Consider the following 18203-nt stretch of genomic DNA (forward strand, 5'->3'; position numbering starts at 1 on the left):
ATCAGCTCTGGGAAGGGAGAGAACCACAAACGTCAGGCACCAGCAGCGACCCGGGGCGCACCATGCCCTGCTGGACCGTTCCGCCCTCGGGAACCGGCAGCCCCGGACCCACCATGGGCAATTCCGGTTCTGCTCGGGGACCCGAACCCAGGCACAGGCCGCGGGCCGTCAGCGCGCTCCGACCCAGCGCCCGGCTCCCAGCGCCCGGCTGCGCCCTTCCCGCCCGCCCCCATCCCGGAGCTGCCGCGTTCCACACGGAGCGGCCTGGCGGCTGGGGGAGGCCGGGAGCGCCGCCTCAAACGCAGGGCGGAACGCCGCCCGGGCACCGCTCGACGGGGCCGCTCCCTGAGATGGGCAGCGCATCCCGGCTTCGCAGCCATCCCTCGAGGCGGCCGAGCAGAGTCCCCTCCCGGCCCCGCCCGAGGGCAGCCCGACGCCCGCTCTCACTCGGCCATGGCGGCGGCGCTGCCGGTTCTCACGGACGGCTCTCACTGACGGACGGCCGCGGCGCGCGCCGCTCTCTCCCTCAGCCGCACGGGACGGGGGGGGCGGAACGGAGCGCGCTCATTGGCTGATCCCGCCCAGCGCTGCCTTCCCGCCCATGGGGCGACGGCTCAGGCCTGAGGAGCGCGGCGCCGAGCGCCTCGCCCCCTTAAAGGGACGGGTGTGCGACACGGCGCCGGGCCTGAGCCCCGGGACGGACGGACGGACGGAAGGGCCCCCGAAACCCTGCGCGGGCACGGCAGCCACCGGGGGCAGGAAAGGGGTGGCGCGGCCGAGGGCTGCTGGCGCTGCAGAGATTTCCTCAGCAGCCAAACCCGCAGGAGGGCGGCAGGCCGCAGATTTGCGCTTCAGGCACCCGGCCGCGTACAAACCCACAGATGTTGGCAGCCGACACCCACCCCGGGGCCTCGCGGCCGGCTGGGTGCTGTGCAACTCTCGTTTCCTCTCTCCTTTAATTAAGCAGCATTAATTGCCAAAACACCAGGGTTGGAAAACTGCACCCCGCTGCCATCGGTGCCGCAAGCGCCAAAGTGAGAAAGGAGGTGAAAGAGCTGAGGAATGGTGCCCGCAGCTGCACGCCAGGAGTGGAGGGGATGCAGCCCCCCCCGCAGCAGCCCCAGTTAAGCACAAGGGTCACTTCCCAACAAGGACAACGAGGCTGCTGGGTGCCTCCATTCCCCACAGCTGTTGGGGTTCGGTGGCTAGAGTTCACTCACTCCTGTTGTCCTTGGCCAGCACCCTCAGATAAGCACGTTCAGCTTCGGCTGCACTACTACAGCTGTTGAGCAAAATTGTCTTCTGCTGATTTTGATGATCTAAATGCTGCTTAGAAATGCTGCAGAGCGTAGCAGAAGGAAGAGAATAACAAAAGATAAGGAGAGCCTTTTATCTTTCTCAAGAACAGCTGAGGCAAATTTCTTTCCACAGAAGCATAAGCTTGCTCAGGACAGACTCTGAAAACAATGCATTAAATACTAGTAATTAAATCATACTAAAAGGAGCACACGTTATACCTGCTAATGCACTGGTTGTACCTTTATTGTTTCACCTCGTTCACTAACAATTCAGTGGTGCAAGGTTACCATACACAGTTAGATAATATCTGCATTGCACACCTAAGGCTATACAGCAAATGGATCAGAATTAGTACAAATACATGAACTATATTTACATTTTGTATACTCAAGCTCCAAACATCAGATATTTACAAAATAAAACATGAAAATGAAAATCTGAAATTAATGTACAGTGTTGCTGATGCACTCCTTCGCTGGGATGAAATCAGTTTGCAAAGAGATTTGTTCAAGAAGGCCACTTATACAGCGTATACCTTGTATACCTTGTGTACAGAGAGGTTGAACAGAAATGAGAACCGCAATTAAAAGAAAAGATGTATTTCAGTGCAACAGCATGTCTGATGTCCAAAGTCAAGAACATTAATGGACTGCACGTGAAGTATGAACAAGCAGAGTGGGAAATTAAGAGCTGATCCTGGGAAGCGCTGATCATCCACGACTCCCTCTGCTTCTATTCTATATCAACGTGAGCGAGAGGGAGCTCAGCACTGCTCAGGACCAGACCATTGCCTTGGCAACAGTACAAATTGGAGAGTGAGGACCCCACACCCTCCATTTTCTGGACATGTGTCTGCTCCTGTTAATTAAAAACTGTTCCAATTGACATTGGACACAACCATCTGGTTTGAGTTGGACTAGTTTTGATTTCAAACACTTAGAACGCATAAATGGCCTTCTGAACAAAAAAATCTCCATCCTGTTCTTGAACACCTGATGTTTTTAAACAAAGAAGCACAAAATTAATACATTCCTGCTACATACAGTACAGTTCAGACCACGTATTGGTGTTATTGACCACAATGGAGAGATGCAGCGCACACGTTAGAGATCCATTTTCAAGTACATTCAGCAAACCGTTCCGGAGCAGCATTAGTATCCTTCCTTCGAGCAGCAGGTGAACAACTGCATGTTCAACAAAAACACCACCACAGTATAAACTAACACAAACTAAGGCTGTGTAAGAGTACCAGAAAGATGCAATGCATAGGCAGTATATTAGTTATTGGAGAGTACCAACAGGTGTTATTCTAAAGCTAATCCTCTTTCTTATCTAATGTGCAATTAATTACAGATGTATAAATATACAATACATTACATAAAATTAAATCCCTGTAAATTAGATAACAAGCAGCAAAAGGTAAAGTCTTTGCTTTGAAATATCTTGCTGATCAGTAATCAGAACTATTACACACTAGCAAAAGAAAAAAAAGTTCTCAGTGGTTTGGAAATAATATTACCTTCCCTTCTGCATCCCAGAATATAGGAATCTTCTTTCAACAGGTACTTAAAGTGCATTTCCAAAATACAGTATAGAAGGTTTAGTTTAAAAACACCCAGGAAGCTCTTATTACAAATGACACGATTTTCATTGGGCCATTTCTCCTCCCATTTACTCGGGAACATAAAAAAACCCAAACTGTGGCACAGTTTCACTCCCAATTCTGTTTAAGAACCGCCTGTCAGTTTTACCAGCAGTGTTTCTGCTCAGTGGGCTGGCAGACCCCCAGCAGGACGCCTGGTGCCCAGCGGTTGGGTCCTGAGAGCTGTCTGACTCCAGGACTCCACAAGCACGCAGCAGGTAACCAAGAGTGGGTTTTTAAATGTCAGCAGAAGGCAGCTTGGCACGTTTTTCCATCCTTGTTCTGTTTCTAAACAGAATTCTTTAAATTGTTGGGTTAGATCAAAAGAGCTTTGAAGTGAATAGAAATTTGCTTTTCTTTTTTTTTTTTTTTTTTTTTTTTTTTTTTTTTTTTTTGCTTTGCTTTCATTTTAAAGAAAATTTCAGTTCATTTCAGTCGTCCAGTTTTAAGTAGGGAAACCAATGTCTCAGTAATTGGTGAAAATCTGTATTTAGGTCAGACCCAGAAACAGTAATGCCCACTTGAATTCTACATGAGAATTGATTTTGTCAAGATTATGCAGCTCTAAGAGATACTGATGATTAAAAATAGAATTCTGTTCTCCTGATGACCTGTTATCCACACAGAAACCAAGCCATAAGAAGCTGCTTGGAATCTTCTGTTGTAAGACACTTATGTAATACAACTGTCACATCTCCAGCTCGGTATAAAATAAGCAACTGTCTCTTCCTGTTTTCAAAGGACAATCCTTTAATCGTGTTTCTATGCAATGTTTATTTACCCACAGTTCATCTTCTGGTTTATCCAAAGCAAAGACTTAGAAAACTAGTTTTCTTCTAGATTAAAAAAGAAAAGATAAAAACAAAACTTTTCATCTGTCAGTGCGTCACATAATACCACCACTGAGATTGCAAGTCCTCCTCAGACTGGTTCCACTCCCATGGCAAACAGTGGGGATGGAGGCAGTAACAACTTAGTGCTTAAAATCAACCTACTTCATTCTCAATACATCTTGAAATCAGCTTAGCTGCAGCTCGACGAGCCCACTGCCAGCACTAGCAGTCTTAGTACGCACACACTGCAAGTGCACATCGTCCATTGCAAAACAAAGGATATCACCACTGTACTGAGAGTCGCACACACTCAACAAGACAAAACCAAAACAGAAAAAATCCTCTCTGCTAATTCCTGGGTCCCCAGGACACACACACGCTCTGGGTTCCAGTTCTGAAATAAATCCAAGGACCTTAGGAGAGGGGATGAGCACAGTATTTAATCTGAATACTACACTGATAAATAAGGATATGCCCTAGCAAGTGTCAGACTCCATCTCCCCTTTCCAGCTATGCGTTTAGGAGGTCCCAGTATGCATTGCATTTTATTGAATGAAAAACCCATAAAGCTAATAAAAAAACTGCTCAGCTGATGGCAGTCCCACATATACTTTTGGCCACAGAAGTCCCAAGGCATGGGGTGACCTGGCGATGAGTGATCTGAATTGAAATGACCTTCCTGAGCTGGCGTCACAAGTTTTTTTTTCCCTTAGATGAACCTACTGCAATGGTGGCATGAAACCCTTTCATCTCTACCCAAGAGTAAGGAACCTCAGGGTGAAATCCTGGTATGTTTGCCCAGGATCACAGCTAGCCCTACCAGCGCCCAAGTCACGAAACAACAGCATAACAATCTGAAATACAGAAAATAAAACAAACAAAAGCTTCCAACCTCCTTAAAAACATAAGTAAGAAAAATGAGTTCACTTCTAAGAAAGGAAACTCATTCTGCCTTCCTTTCCTGATGCAAGGAGCAAAGCTTTGCCCCAGAGAGAACTTCCATCGCAGGTCAAGAACCAACACCACCCAGCTGATCTCCAAGCAGCAAACTGTCACACCACACTGACCAGGATCAAAGTCCACCTGATCTGCCCTCAAGGAAGGATAATGTCTGAAACTAATAACTAAGGAGGTTAGCTAATGAGAATTGCAGCAGGTAGATTAAGAGACATTCAACAATTATTCCAAAAGGAAGTGAAAGTGTCCTGCTGTTCCCTGAAGAATACTGCAAGTGCAAGGTCCAGAAAGCATTCTGTAGACAGTGGATACTTTTCCCCATTGACAGATGGGATGGCAGCTGAATATTGCAGGTACAGGATCCATGCATAAAGCAGGCATTTCAGAATGATGCCAAAGATCTGTCTTCTCTAACAAACCGATTACAAGAGTAAATGTCTTCCAAGAGGTGAGAACTGTCACTACAAGAACTAGAAAGGCTGAACTAAAAGCAGAAAAGGGAGATGTTGCCCTCCTGTGGTGATCTCCTGAAAAGGCTCCAGGAAACCACCATGCTGGTTCCTTCCACCTGCAACAAACGTGAGGGTGAGCATCTAAAACTTCAGGGATTGTACCTAACATAATATATTTTGGTTTTCCTCACATTAGCAGTTCTGTCTGCTCAGCTCAAAGGCAGAACAGCATTACATTTTAGTGGAAGAGTCAGAGGCAAGCACTGCTCACCTGCACCCCCACAGTGAACATGGAAAGGCAGATCTCTGCAGCCAGCCCCTCCAGATTCCTTCCCTACTTCTTTCCAGCCCGCTAGACCCAGAGAGCTCAAAATCTTGCACCAAGTCCAAAGTCCAGTCTGCCCAGATAGATTTATCCAATGTCAGCTTTCAAAGGAGTTAAATTCAGAGGCTGGAAAGCCTGAGGAGCTATTGCAGTTCCTGACTGGGTAATGTCTATACAGAAGGAATAATCTTTCCCTGGCATAGCACTTTGCCCTGAGGGAACCAATGACTATTGCCAAGTCACGAATCAAATGAAAAACCTGTAGCATTCTAGACAGACAATAATGTACAGTGGGACAGACACCAGAAGGTCAGCTGGAATGAAAAAACAATTGTTGTAGGAAAAAATCTTTTTTTCTTTTTAGAGTCGTGCATAATCAGGTTTTTTTTCCTCCTTTTTGTTTGGCCACATGCTACTAGTAGGATTCTCCGCACAAGTGAAAAGAAACAAAGTAGTGTTAGAATATCTAGAAAATGCAATGGAGGAGGTGGGGAGGTAGGGGTTGTTAAGTCACAGGATTACATACAAGAGAAACTGGCAAGAATCACAAAGAGAAAATGAGAGGTAACACTTTTATCTATCAGAATAGGAGTTAGGGAGAACAGATGAGAACATTACATGGACTCAGTACTTCAGCTGGCCTGTCCGCCTTCGAGCCAGTTTGGACCTGCACAAGAAAGAAGTGAAAAACCATTTGTTGAATTCTGGATGTGGACTTTTCTCCCTTCCCCAGAGTTTCTCCATCTTTTGTTCTGCCCTTTAATACAGTCCTAGCTTACTTTACAAGTTTAGAAAGTAAAATCTATCGTGAGCTGTAACCAGAAAGACTGTTCATTCTTCTGCTGTGCTCCTTTGAAGGGTGATGGGTTCTTTTAAGGCACTGCTAAGTAACATTTGACACTGCACAGCATCTTCAGATTGTACACGTATATTAATGATGTCACAAGCCAAAGCAGCAACCACTGCATTCCTTCAATTTTTCTTTTTTATTACACACTCCTTTGCTTTCCTTCAGCTCAACCATCCTGTCCATTTCTTCAAAACAAGGCTCAATTCTGTGACAAATTGCCTGTTTTTTCATGACTTTTTAAGCTCTTTACCCAGGAGTTGCCCCTTACCGTATCGTGCCAGCAAGAAGTGGGTTGAAGGCGTATAACCAGTCATTCATGTCTTTGTCATTGATGGCCTGGAGCAGGACCCCACGATGCTTTGTGCATACACCAAAGGTGTTGGGTGTCTGCAATATTGAGGACAATTAAAATAACGAAGCTTACAGCCACCCTCCTTCAGAGGGGAAGAAGAAGAGAGTGCTGCGTCCGTTTTCTAAAATACACAAGACTTAAAGGTCTTCCCTTTAAGTTTCATGGTCATTTCCAGGATATTACTAGTCAGACAAATGGGACATCATCCACAAAAGTTTTTATTCAAGCATGTGGGCTTTAAGAGCTGCTGGGATGGACTGGTAAAGTTAATGTGACTTTTTTGAACACAAACAGGATGCCTGCTTAAAAAAAATATAAAAAAAACCAAACAGGGCCATTGTACCAACAAATGCTCATAAAACCAACCACAATCCAGCACAGCAGTTGGCTTTGGTCTCTCATAGAATTATGTCCAAATCATAAGAACCTTGAACAAATTGGGAACCACATGGGCAGAAATATCTGACGCCAGACAAATCTCTAAAACAATGAAAAGAAATGACCAACAGGATATTATGGATGTGCTACTACCTGTAGTGATGATCCTGCTCTACATATAAAACAACTGCTCCCACACTGACCTTCACCATTGCCTGCTGATCCTCACTGTATTCCACCTGAGCCGTGGATAAGTTTATGAGCCCTCTTTCCACAGGATCTTTGTCACTGTTGTAAATAAAAACATAGGGACGGCGGACCACCACAAAGTGCTTGGCCCAGGAGCTGGAGAGTGGCTCTTTGAAGTGGAGGTATCCTTTCTTTGACACCACAGAGCTGGCAAAACAAACAAACCAAAGAAAAAACACCACAAATAAACACGAATACGTTTTCTCCTATGGAAGGCAGCTACTGAGTACTTCTATGAACTGCAAACACTACACAGGATTTGGTCCCTAATATTTTCTTAATGTTGTTGCAGACAAAAAAAAGTTTTTCCATAGCAATCTGAATTTTGTCATCACAATCATTTGAAAGTCTGACAGAGAACGGATCCATAGAGATCTCTATTTCAGTGACTCTTAGCCATAGTTTTGATGGTAAAAAAGCACCACATTTAGGTCATTAGAAAGTGATTTAGTAGGTGCAGTAGGTGCATGAATTCTGCAGACATCAAGTATCAGTACAACTCTCAGCAATCCTGCCCCCCACTTGCTATCACCTGTTTACCACCCTCAAATGGAGTATGGAACCTATAGGTCTCAAAAGCCCTTTGACAACATGCAGGAAGCCAAGATAACAGCCACTAGAACTGAAAGCATACCCAGGTCTGATTTCCTCAATATCAGGAACAAGATTCAGGAATTCATTCTTTCCAGCTCTGGCAAGATAGGAACTTTCTACTGCAGGAATTATCTGGAACTGCTCCATCTCAGGACAGGGACTGGAGGCACGAGAATTTGCTTCTGGTGTCCTTTAAATGAGAAGAAAAAAAAAGTAAATCACAGAAAGCAACTGAATCTGACAACAGAACTTAAAGCACATCTACAGCCTAGCCTGTCTTGCGAGCTTCATCTTCCAGTCCAAGTTTTTTGTATGACACTGGGAACCTTCTGTACAATATTAAACATAACCTCCCTTCAAATGTGTGGAATAAACTATTGTGGGAGATAAGTAGTAACTGTTAGTAAGCAGTTTCCAGCTACTTCTGCCTTGTTTCTCTTGTAAAATGCAGTCACAATACAGAAACACATCTTACTACAGTTTGGTGCAGTATTTAGTACTCCTCTCTCGGATGTTAAACAGAGAAAGAACAAAGCTGCTTATTTCCAATTTCATCAGAAAGATCATCTATGGACACAGCTGAGAAAAAGATTTTTAAAAGACCTCAAAAAAAAACAAAAAAAAAACTTGTGGACTCCACTTGTTAAAGATGCACTGGTCCTCAGAACAACACATCTGACTGTTCTTTCGCCACAAAGGATAAAAGCATCTCAGAAGTAGAAAACAGTGGGAAGAGAATAACTGCAGCAACTGCAAATGGTGAGGCACAGTTCTACACAGAGAGATATCTAACGTAGAGAAAAGGAGGAACGGAGAAAATTCAGGAAACAGCAGTTTTAGGTACACTAAGAAGTATTGCTATTATCCACATCCTGTACTTACTTCTGATCAACTGAATTGCATCTTGAATCCACCAGAGAAGGACAGGTAGAGGAAGGTGTGAGGGTAGCACTGCTGAAACTTGACACTGATGGGTCCCGTCCAATGGGAGAAATATCAGACAACTACAGGCACACATACACACAAAATATCAGAGGCGGTTTTTGGCAGCTGGTGTTCAGTCCTCGCTAGCATGCAGTATTTCATGTGCAGAAGGCTCAGGCAATAGAAAAGTATTTCCCTACTCAGTGGTAAAAAAAATTCTTGCATAAAACTGGAACAAACCCATCTGTGGGTTAAGATACAACAGTTTCATACACGCTGCTTGCTATTAATTTCTACTTATTCACACTTTGACCTGGTTTGCCACATGGTGATACCTGTTCCTACTGCCAGTATTCTTAAGAGTGATACATTCTTTTGCGTAGGGAAAGCAGATACAGTTATACAAGCACCTCCAGTCTGCTGATGAGCTAGAAGCTCTACCACTGTTCAAATTCACCTGATACTGAACAGCCAAGTACTTCAAACAGACTGCATTTAAAGGGAGCTAATACAAACTCTTCGGTCTCTTCATACTATCAACAGATTCTACAATCTACACATACATTGTCATTGTTGTACAAATATAGCGTGCTGTACTGCATGAAGTCCTTACCTTACAGTCACTGATGCTGTTGTACACTTGGTTAAACTCCCGATTGAAAGTGTGAGTCAGAAGCTGTAGACACTGAGAGGAGGAAAAACAAAGAAAATGATTTTAATTTTACCTTTTCAGGGAAATTAGAGCAAGGCAAGCTGTGACACACTTGGCAACCCCTGAGAAAATATGGAAATTCTAAAGTGCCACGAAAAAAACCCAAAAACAACAGAAGAGGGGAATAACCACTTCTCTTATTAAAACTGTAAAGTTTAGTTTATAAAACACCTAATGAAATTCACCACTATCTGGGAAGTTCATAATACTTCATCTTTACTAACTCCGCTCAGACCCTTGCTGCTTTCCTCCTGCATTATACCTTGGTGGCCAGCTCCTTCTCACGATCCACCAGACTCTCTATGTCTGTTGAGTCATAGCCACTGCTCTCACTGGGCGTCACAGCACTCTCAAATGTTGTGGTGGAAATCTGGGAGGAAATGCTGGTGGAGGTGCTGAGGGTTCCACTGCTCAGACTGGGAGACAACGAGTCGCTCAGAGACTTGGGGATGCTGTCACCAAGCTTTTCACGAAGCAAAAGGAAATGCCGGGTTTTTTCCACCTAGCAAAGAAAAGAAATGAGTATCATCTGACCCAGGACACTCTCTAGTTTACAGCCACTTAGTTCTTGTGTTCTCGTAAGACTCACACAAGTAAACATTTCCATCTACTCTGTAAGAGAACATATTTAAATCTCAACGTCGAGAATAAACTCAGATTTGAGAACTGCTCAGCTCAGAAGGTCAGGCAGTATCTACATTAAACTCAGATGTACAGCTGCCCTTTTGCTTTCACTTGCTCTCTTCACATACCTCATGCAGCAGCTCTAGTTTCTCCAGTTCCCACTGATGCTCCAGGATGAGGCTGTCTCCTCGAGGCCTCCAGCCTGCCAGGTTCTCTTCTCCACGCACGTATGCCACAGACGTATCCAGGACTTTCCTCCTCCTCCTCTGCATTCCTGAGCAGTCAGAAATAATAGCACTCTTTTTAAAAACACAGTCTGAGGGAAAGCACTGAGAAGCACTTGTCAATTAGCAATCTAATGAATCAACCTGCTGCTGTCAGGCAGGAAACGCACAAGGCGATACGTTCTTTAACAGCAACCACACATCGGAGAGGCTGTGCCTGATTTGGCTTTCTCGCTTCATTCAGGTATTTTCTATTTACTGCCATTAACGTTCTGGCACTCCTATGAAATGCAGAAACTGCTTCTCATCAAGACAGAAGGATTTACTCTGTTCTGCCTAGGATTTTTACTCTAATATTTCAGTGCACAGTACTTTAATACAGATACTCCTGGTAACTGCTTACCGGGACTTCCTGTGTCTGCCATTTTGCATAAACTCAGTTCATAGATCCCAGTCACGCGATTGCTGTTCACAAGAAAACAAAGGAGAAAAAAAATACTATCTTCAGAAATAACATGGAGGAGCTTTAGTTTTGTGTCCCCAAACAGAAGTTGAAGAATAAATCCTTTCTAGAACTACATCCATCTAGCATAAAATAGTCAGGACATGCTGCAAGATCTCTAAACATGGCATTTTCCTCAACTTCTTTTATTTTTAATCCCCCACCCACCCACTAAAAGCTGCCACTGCAACAGCAGCTTTCAGGTTGGCATCAGGATCACCAATATGCAGGCTTGAAATATGAATCTATCGTCCCAGCTGTTCAGACAAAAAGTTGAAATAGGGCCATTAGAGAGATAAGCCACGAGTTTCACTGAAAAGCAAGCAAGAAAAAAAAGCTCAAAGCCATTCTGGAGAAATATTAGCTAAGGCAGACCTTCTCACCGTGCCCTTTCCACAGCTTCTAACACCAAACATCAAAAGTACCAACTTCACTTACGAATCTGGAGATTTGGAGTAGCCACTGCCAAAGAGACTGCGCAGCGATCGTGGTGGGGAGATCTTGGCATCACGTGAATAAAAGACCATACAAACATCCTTTGTTATAACAGCAGGCTGAATGCAGTGGTCAAGCTAAGAAAAAGAAAAAAAGAGTGAATGAGTGTCTGCAGGCAACTATGCTACGTTATACAACTTCTCTTTTTTGGTAGGACAGCTTCTTGAAATTATTCTTGCTTGGGTGTTGGCGGGGTTTTCGGTATGTGCCTTCATGGAAGAGAATTGTTAAAATCATCGTGATGCATCTTGTGGGTGAAATAATTGTACTACAGAGAACAGCAGCATCTCCCAAAACCAAGAGCTGGGCCACTGTCTGCAACACTGGTAGTACATCAAAAGATTTTAAGATAGAAAGATAGATTAAATGAGGCACAGAAAGGTAACAAGGTCATCAGTTTCACTTCACATTGGTTGTGAGGCAGTAACGCCTTCAATATGTTAATTGTGAATAGGTTTTTCCACTTTGTTCTCAGAAAATTAATACAGACTTCCACTGGCTTCAGGATTTCGCTTCTCAGACACACGCTGCCTGCTGTTTGCAGTGGTTCTGTATGAGCAACAACCAGAAAAGAAAACACAGAATTCTAACCTCCAGGTAAGCAGAAAGGGTCATATATATCTTCTCTCCATATGGGGTCACTCGATTGAGGAGAAGGGAGTTATGCAAGGAGCTATCCCAAACTGCTTCAAACCGATAAAAAGTCCTGCAAAAAAAGCACGGCAAGAGCTCAACAGAGTTCCTCTGCACCCCTCCCTCTCACTGGCCAGGCAGAGCTCTTCCTCACCACCATCCAATGCAACTGTTACTGACCACAGTGGTTTGCACGACAAATACTTGAAGCAAAAACATCTTTCTTCTTTCTCAAGTTTACTTACTTCTACTGCAAATAGTTGGGCATAAGATGCCATTGCTTGTTTTCAGAAAGGCTCACATAAAAGACAAAAGCAGGAATGTAGAAGAGAACAAAAGCCATCACAACACCACAGGGAAGACTGTTTCTAAACACAGCTTCTCTCTTTTGATTCAGGTGCAATTCAGCCCAGATGGATCTCCAAAGTGTACGGGAAGATTTATTCATTCTAAATCCCTAACCCTATATCCTATTATAAGACTGGCATTTAGTAACAGAAGACATCTTTGTGACAGTGATACAAAACCAGCAGTTTCTGCTAGCTGATCAGAATGACTGACAGGCAGGGATAAGCCTGAACTCAAGCAATAAAGATTTCTTTCCATTTCCCTAATAGCTTCAAGTGAAAACTTGCAGATCTAACGCAAACTTTTTACAGAAATCTCTTTGATTTGTACATGGCAAGAAAGGAGCTGAAGCCTCCCACAGTTCTACTGCAGCAATCAGGAACGGCCATTTGTTCAGGTAAAAAGTGAAAGACAGCGTCACACAAAGGACACCTAAGTCCTAATTTATGGTGTCAAAACTGTACTCTCTAACAGAGGCTTCAGAAAACAAGCTCTCTCCTTTCTCATAGGTAGAGTCTGACTTTATTTATGTTCCTTTGGAAAAAAGTCTCAGCATTCTGGGATACAGCAACTTTTCTGTTTTTTTTTTACACCAAAGGAGGCATAAACATTAAGCAGCACAGAACTAAATGCTCCCTTAGCAAAATGGTGCTTTTTGGATCAGTGTCAAGTTGGAGTCAAACACAGCTTTGAGACAGATACTCTATTGGATTTTGTCTAGCCAGGAAGATAAATATACACAGGCCTGTCTGTTCAAACCAGAACTTGCTAGAATAGTCACAAAGAGAGACAAAGAAATGGAAGTGAGCAAACCTATTTCTGTATAGCAAACATGAGTAAAATAGAGCACAGAAAAAGCAAAGCACAGGAAACAGGAGAAACACATGGAAGGCACCAATGTACAGTCAGAAATGATTTCTAAGTGGATTTTGGTGTTAGTTAGAGGCGGTTAATTGAAAGCACTGAACACTTAAGCCTTCTCTTTTTCAAACAGGCAGAACACAGAAAGCAGACCGCACATTGCCCAAGACTGTGCAGCTTGGCTGTGATCCACAGGAAAACCTGGAAGGTGAAAGAGGAATCCAGTCTGAGCAGCCACTAAACACCTCGCTTCTTTGCCAACTGGTAAACTAAGAAGTAGCAACCACATGGTTAAATTTCATATGCAAATCCAGCCTAAGAGTGGAGGCTGAATGCCAGTCACATGGCAGCCACAGCTTTTTGTTCAGTGCAACTGTGAGCTGGAATTTCAAGTAACTTAATCATTCAGCTCTTGCTTGGTGCTTCAAACATGGCAAGCATTACAGAGTCAAAGACAGTAAGAAATTCCAAATCTAGTTCTGATACAGAACAAAGGAAGAGAACCAGGAAGGACTTTGAATAGGGACTGCATTGTGACAGTATATTCTGAGGATCAGAAAGACTCAACGATGGAAGCTGCCTATTGTGCGTGAAGGAAAATTTACCTTCACACATTCCTTACTGAATTTTACCTGAATAAATCCCTGACACGGGGCAGGAAGAGATGTACTACTTCTACAAGAGCTAAGCTGTGTGCTAACAAAATTCATTAACTAAAAGGGAGATGGCAGCAATACAAAATACATAAAGCATTCTATTTTCAAGAATCTTTATGTGCAAGGGAAGCAAACAGAAAATACCTAGGCATATCCTTATCAAGAAAGAGCCTGTAAAAACACAGAAAGAGCTTTGGTTAGTGCAGCCAGAAGCAGAACAGAGAAGCAAAAGCCGAGAGGAACAGAAAAGGCTGGCAAAATAAAAACACCACCATAAAACAAGTCTGTGGACAATGAACAAACATGAGACATGGATCAGAGCTTCAATCGCACACCACCACCCTGCCATGCACTCATCTCCCATGTTAAACTTTGGCACTTCATTAAGAGATGGTCAGCAGTCTCATTACACCAATCCTCATCCTTCATCCATCCAAGCAGCCTTCCTGATAAGAAACTACAGAGCTATACAGGAGTTTCTTCAAACTGCTAGAGTACAGAAGGTACTGCACTTCTCCACTGCAGACCTAGTTGTATCAGACTGGAAATCCTCAAGTCCCACAGATCCTGATTCATTATTTCAAATACTCTAGAAGTAAAATATCCTATTCTACAAGGAGGCAAGAGATAACTGCTAAAAATACTATCACTGTACATGTTCATAGACACTAGGTGGCAGGAAAACTTTCAGTTGGCAGGAGCAGCCTTCTGATCCCACCTTTAATATTGCAGTGATATTTCAAAGTCCAAGCCTCTGATGGAAAAGGAAATTAGAGGCTGTTTCAGTGCCTGGAAGCACACTGCCTCCAGAATTCAACAGCTGCTGTAGAGACAAGCTCCCAGACAACCCCTTTCCCTCCAGAAAGGCTCAGATATCCAGAGATATTCCTGCTTTGCATCAGCTCAGTGGAGCCACGGAGCCGTCAAGCGACATGGTTATGTCAGAGCAGGAACAGACTTTGCCAGCAACACAGCACTCTGCTTCACTGCCCCTCATTACAGACACTGGAGCAAAACAACAAGGAGTCTGGCTGATCTTCACAGAAATTAACTCAAATGAGGAGATGCATGCAGCCTAAAGCATCTCAGAGTGGAGCCCTACTGTTGCCCGAATGATTGCAGTGCAGATACATCTTATCAGAACTTGAGTCGATTTGTGAAACATCTTTATAAATCCATAAACTGTGAAGTTTAATTTAAAAAGCATGGCTCTTGCTTAGTTCATCATATGCTTGTTTCAGACCTAACACAGGTATTCATTCAGCCATAAATGTATCCCTCTGAAATGGCCCTTCTTACAATGCTTTATTCTAGCAACAAGCCCTAATATCACTTTACAAGTTCTGGCCTGAATTCTGAGACTCTCTTAAGCCTTTCCTTCCTCCCATAACTGTCCTTACAAGTGGAAAGTCATCCAAATGCATTATCAGAGTATCTTTTATGTAGAGGAACAGACTTCAGCGTTATCTAGAAACTACTGTAACACTCATTCTCTGCCTGCATACCCTGCGCCCACGGAATTCTGCACTTAACCTTTACATTCACAGTTTTTCAAACATTCTACCAATACTTCACATCAAAGGAATTTTAGATTCCTGCTAAAAAGAGTCTCTTTACATGCTTACCTATTGGAGCTGTGAGATGACTTCAGGTATTTTGCAGAGATAATATTCAAAGACAAAATAGCATCCACAGCAGCTTCATCGACTTCTGCTTTGTTTCTTATACGTCCTGATAAGGGGAGAAGGGGGAAATCAATTAAATCTTGAAATACAGAAATAAACTGCTTTTTCAATTTTCATTTCAGACTGTGATTAAAGCAGCAGCTTTAAGTGAAAACTGCAAGATTTAAGTTTTTCTTCCAGATCTTTTTCAAAATCCAACTCCTCTCATATCCAATATTGATTAAGACAGCAGAGGAAGACTTGAAGAGAAATTACCATTAGTACTTTTTCTTCTTCACACAACAACAAACAAAGCAGAACACACTTACCAACAACCAGCTCTCGTACATCTTTCCAGTGCAACTCATTGCCTTTCTCATGGATAATGGTGACTGTGATTCTGCGTTGGATTCCCTGGTAGAGTTCAAAACCAAAAGTTTACACTGGGGAAGTATTCCCACCCCACACACTATCATCTCTTTTGCACTTACACTGTAAAAACATACAGATCAAAATTCTTTGTTTTATTAAGGAAATAACTGGAATGCAGCCATTATTCCCAACTAAAGAGTTGTTCGTATCTGTGTAAGAGAGTAAGTGCAAAGTGAACAGTAAAGCCTCTGGAAGTGAACTGGGAATTTGAAAGTAGAGAAAAACCAAGTCAGTCTATGAACAATATTGAACTAGGACTGTCTTTCAAATCCAGCTAAAGACAAATTGTTATTAAGGATTATTGCAGTAGTATTTGTGATTAATTACAAGCATTCAAAATGCACTGAGATGTGGTCATTGTACAGATCTGTCTTACAGCCACATGCAGTAAGAAAAAACAATGAAATCTGAGTCCACACACTCTTTCAGTGATCCTGGTGCAGAAGTTAGAGAACACCAGAGGCACTCAGCTGGTGTTTTAAAAAGACTTTCATCTTTCATGATTAGAATGCATGCTGATAATCACAGGAAACAGCACTGTACCAGAGGTCAAACATTCTCCACAGTGCTCAAAGCTTACAGACTAAATTCAGACTGAAAGATGACTGACCCTACAGCTATCATTAGACAGCTTATAGGAAAGGAAAAGACATGAGAGAGGCAAAAATCTATCATTAGCACTCTAATCCCCTGCAGAGATGAAACTTGCTGCTCTAAACAGCCTTCATGAGTACCTGGTGAAGCAGGAATGTCCCCTGACAAGGCAGGCATCCAGTGTGGTCCACAATAGCAGGAATATACCTGTGTGAGACACAGAAATCAGCATGCAGGAAAAACATAATAGCACTGCAACATTAATCCGTATTCTGCCACCAACATTTACCTCTCTGCATAGTATCTGAAGAAAAAAGACTGCTTCTACCAACATTTACAATGGATTTGTTCACTGCTGATAAAAATGCACGGCTAATGGTGGTGACTATATTGAAAAATAGTGTTTTGTAACCAAGAATTTGCTCTGTCAAATAGTGTTATTGTGATCTTCTCATCTGCTGTAGTTTCCATGGAAGTAAGTAGGAGACAACTTTCAGAATGACCTACATACATCCAGAGATGGGGACTCCATCACTGCCCTGGGCAGCAGTACTTAACAGTGCTTAGCCACCACTCAGTGTGAAGAAAGTCTCCACGACATCCCATCTAAACCTCCTCTGGAGAAACACCAGACCATTTCCTCACGTCCAATCTTCTGCAAAACTCTGCAGAACTCACTTCCCAACATCATGTCTGAAGACTTGTCAGGGCAAGACTTTCTGCTTTGCAGAGGTGAACATAAAATATACTACAGAAGTCATCTAGCCAAGTCTGCAAGTAATTTAAATTCATGGCCTAAGCACAGGAAAAAAAAAGGTCCCCAGCCCTGGTGGGGATGCCATTGGGCTTTCAAATGGAGAGACACTTCAAGTGTTAAGGAATGCCAATTCTGTCTCTTCAATTCTTTTCAATGAGGACAACAAACGTCAGCAGAATTTATACCCCTTCGATACAAACTAGACAGAGAGCAGAATAACATAAGCCAGACTACCTTCAGATGATGATTGCTAAACAGCCACCTTGTCATAGAATGACTTGGGTTGAAAGGAACCTCAAAGATCATCTAATTCCAACTCCATCCAAAGACCATTGTCTGAACAGAACAAGGTAAAAGATCTACTTCCTATTAGCCACTGCTCTTAAAACAAGAACGATTAATGCTTCACTTACTCGCCAGTTGGCTCCAATTCACTGATCTCAAACCAGACAAGAAGGTCGTATTTGCTCACACTGTGGCCCAAGCTGGGTTTGCTCATAGTATTCAGCTTTGTAGCAGGCACTTAAAGAAAGAAAAAAGAATGGTTTATAAAGACCATGTATTCTGTGCACACATTCAGATCACGTTTTGTTCCATGATGATAGGGTTTACAGCACTATTCCTCAAAGCGCTGGTATCAATACAGGTAACAGTAATATCAAAAATAAAAATAAAAATCACAATAAAACAGAAGCGTACAGAGGAAAAAAAACTGGTAAAAGTATGTAACAGAAGTCTCTGCAGCTTCACGGGAAAGCAGTTTCCTCAGATGTCCACCACTGCTTTACTGTTTAGCAGTTTGGAGTTTAGAATTGGTCTCTTAATCTGCAATATATATATATATAA

At 43.0% G+C, this 18203-nt stretch overlaps 1 protein-coding gene across 2 annotated transcripts in view; it reads right to left on the reverse strand.

Moving 5' to 3' along the window:
• Positions 1-6132: 6132 nt before the first annotated feature.
• The window catches only part of KIF1B (kinesin family member 1B), a gene marked incomplete at both ends in the record, with an annotated part of 71532 nt that continues 59461 nt past the window's right edge, over positions 6133-18203 (reverse strand). For both annotated transcript variants that reach the window (XM_079545602.1, XM_079545601.1), the window contains 15 exons: positions 6133-6175; positions 6627-6745; positions 7292-7484; positions 7972-8121; positions 8814-8935; positions 9469-9540; positions 9830-10069; positions 10320-10465; positions 10819-10880; positions 11356-11489; positions 12004-12118; positions 15536-15641; positions 15904-15988; positions 16741-16807; positions 17771-17879. In XM_079545602.1, the coding sequence (XP_079401728.1) occupies positions 6133-6175; positions 6627-6745; positions 7292-7484; positions 7972-8121; positions 8814-8935; positions 9469-9540; positions 9830-10069; positions 10320-10465; positions 10819-10880; positions 11356-11489; positions 12004-12118; positions 15536-15641; positions 15904-15988; positions 16741-16807; positions 17771-17879 (1763 nt within the window). The remainder of the gene's footprint in view (positions 6176-6626; positions 6746-7291; positions 7485-7971; positions 8122-8813; positions 8936-9468; positions 9541-9829; positions 10070-10319; positions 10466-10818; positions 10881-11355; positions 11490-12003; positions 12119-15535; positions 15642-15903; positions 15989-16740; positions 16808-17770; positions 17880-18203) is intronic.

The sequence above is a fragment of the Tetrao urogallus genome, assembly GCF_951394365.1.
Source record: "Tetrao urogallus genome assembly, chromosome: 21".
Taxonomy (NCBI): domain Eukaryota; kingdom Metazoa; phylum Chordata; class Aves; order Galliformes; family Phasianidae; genus Tetrao; species Tetrao urogallus.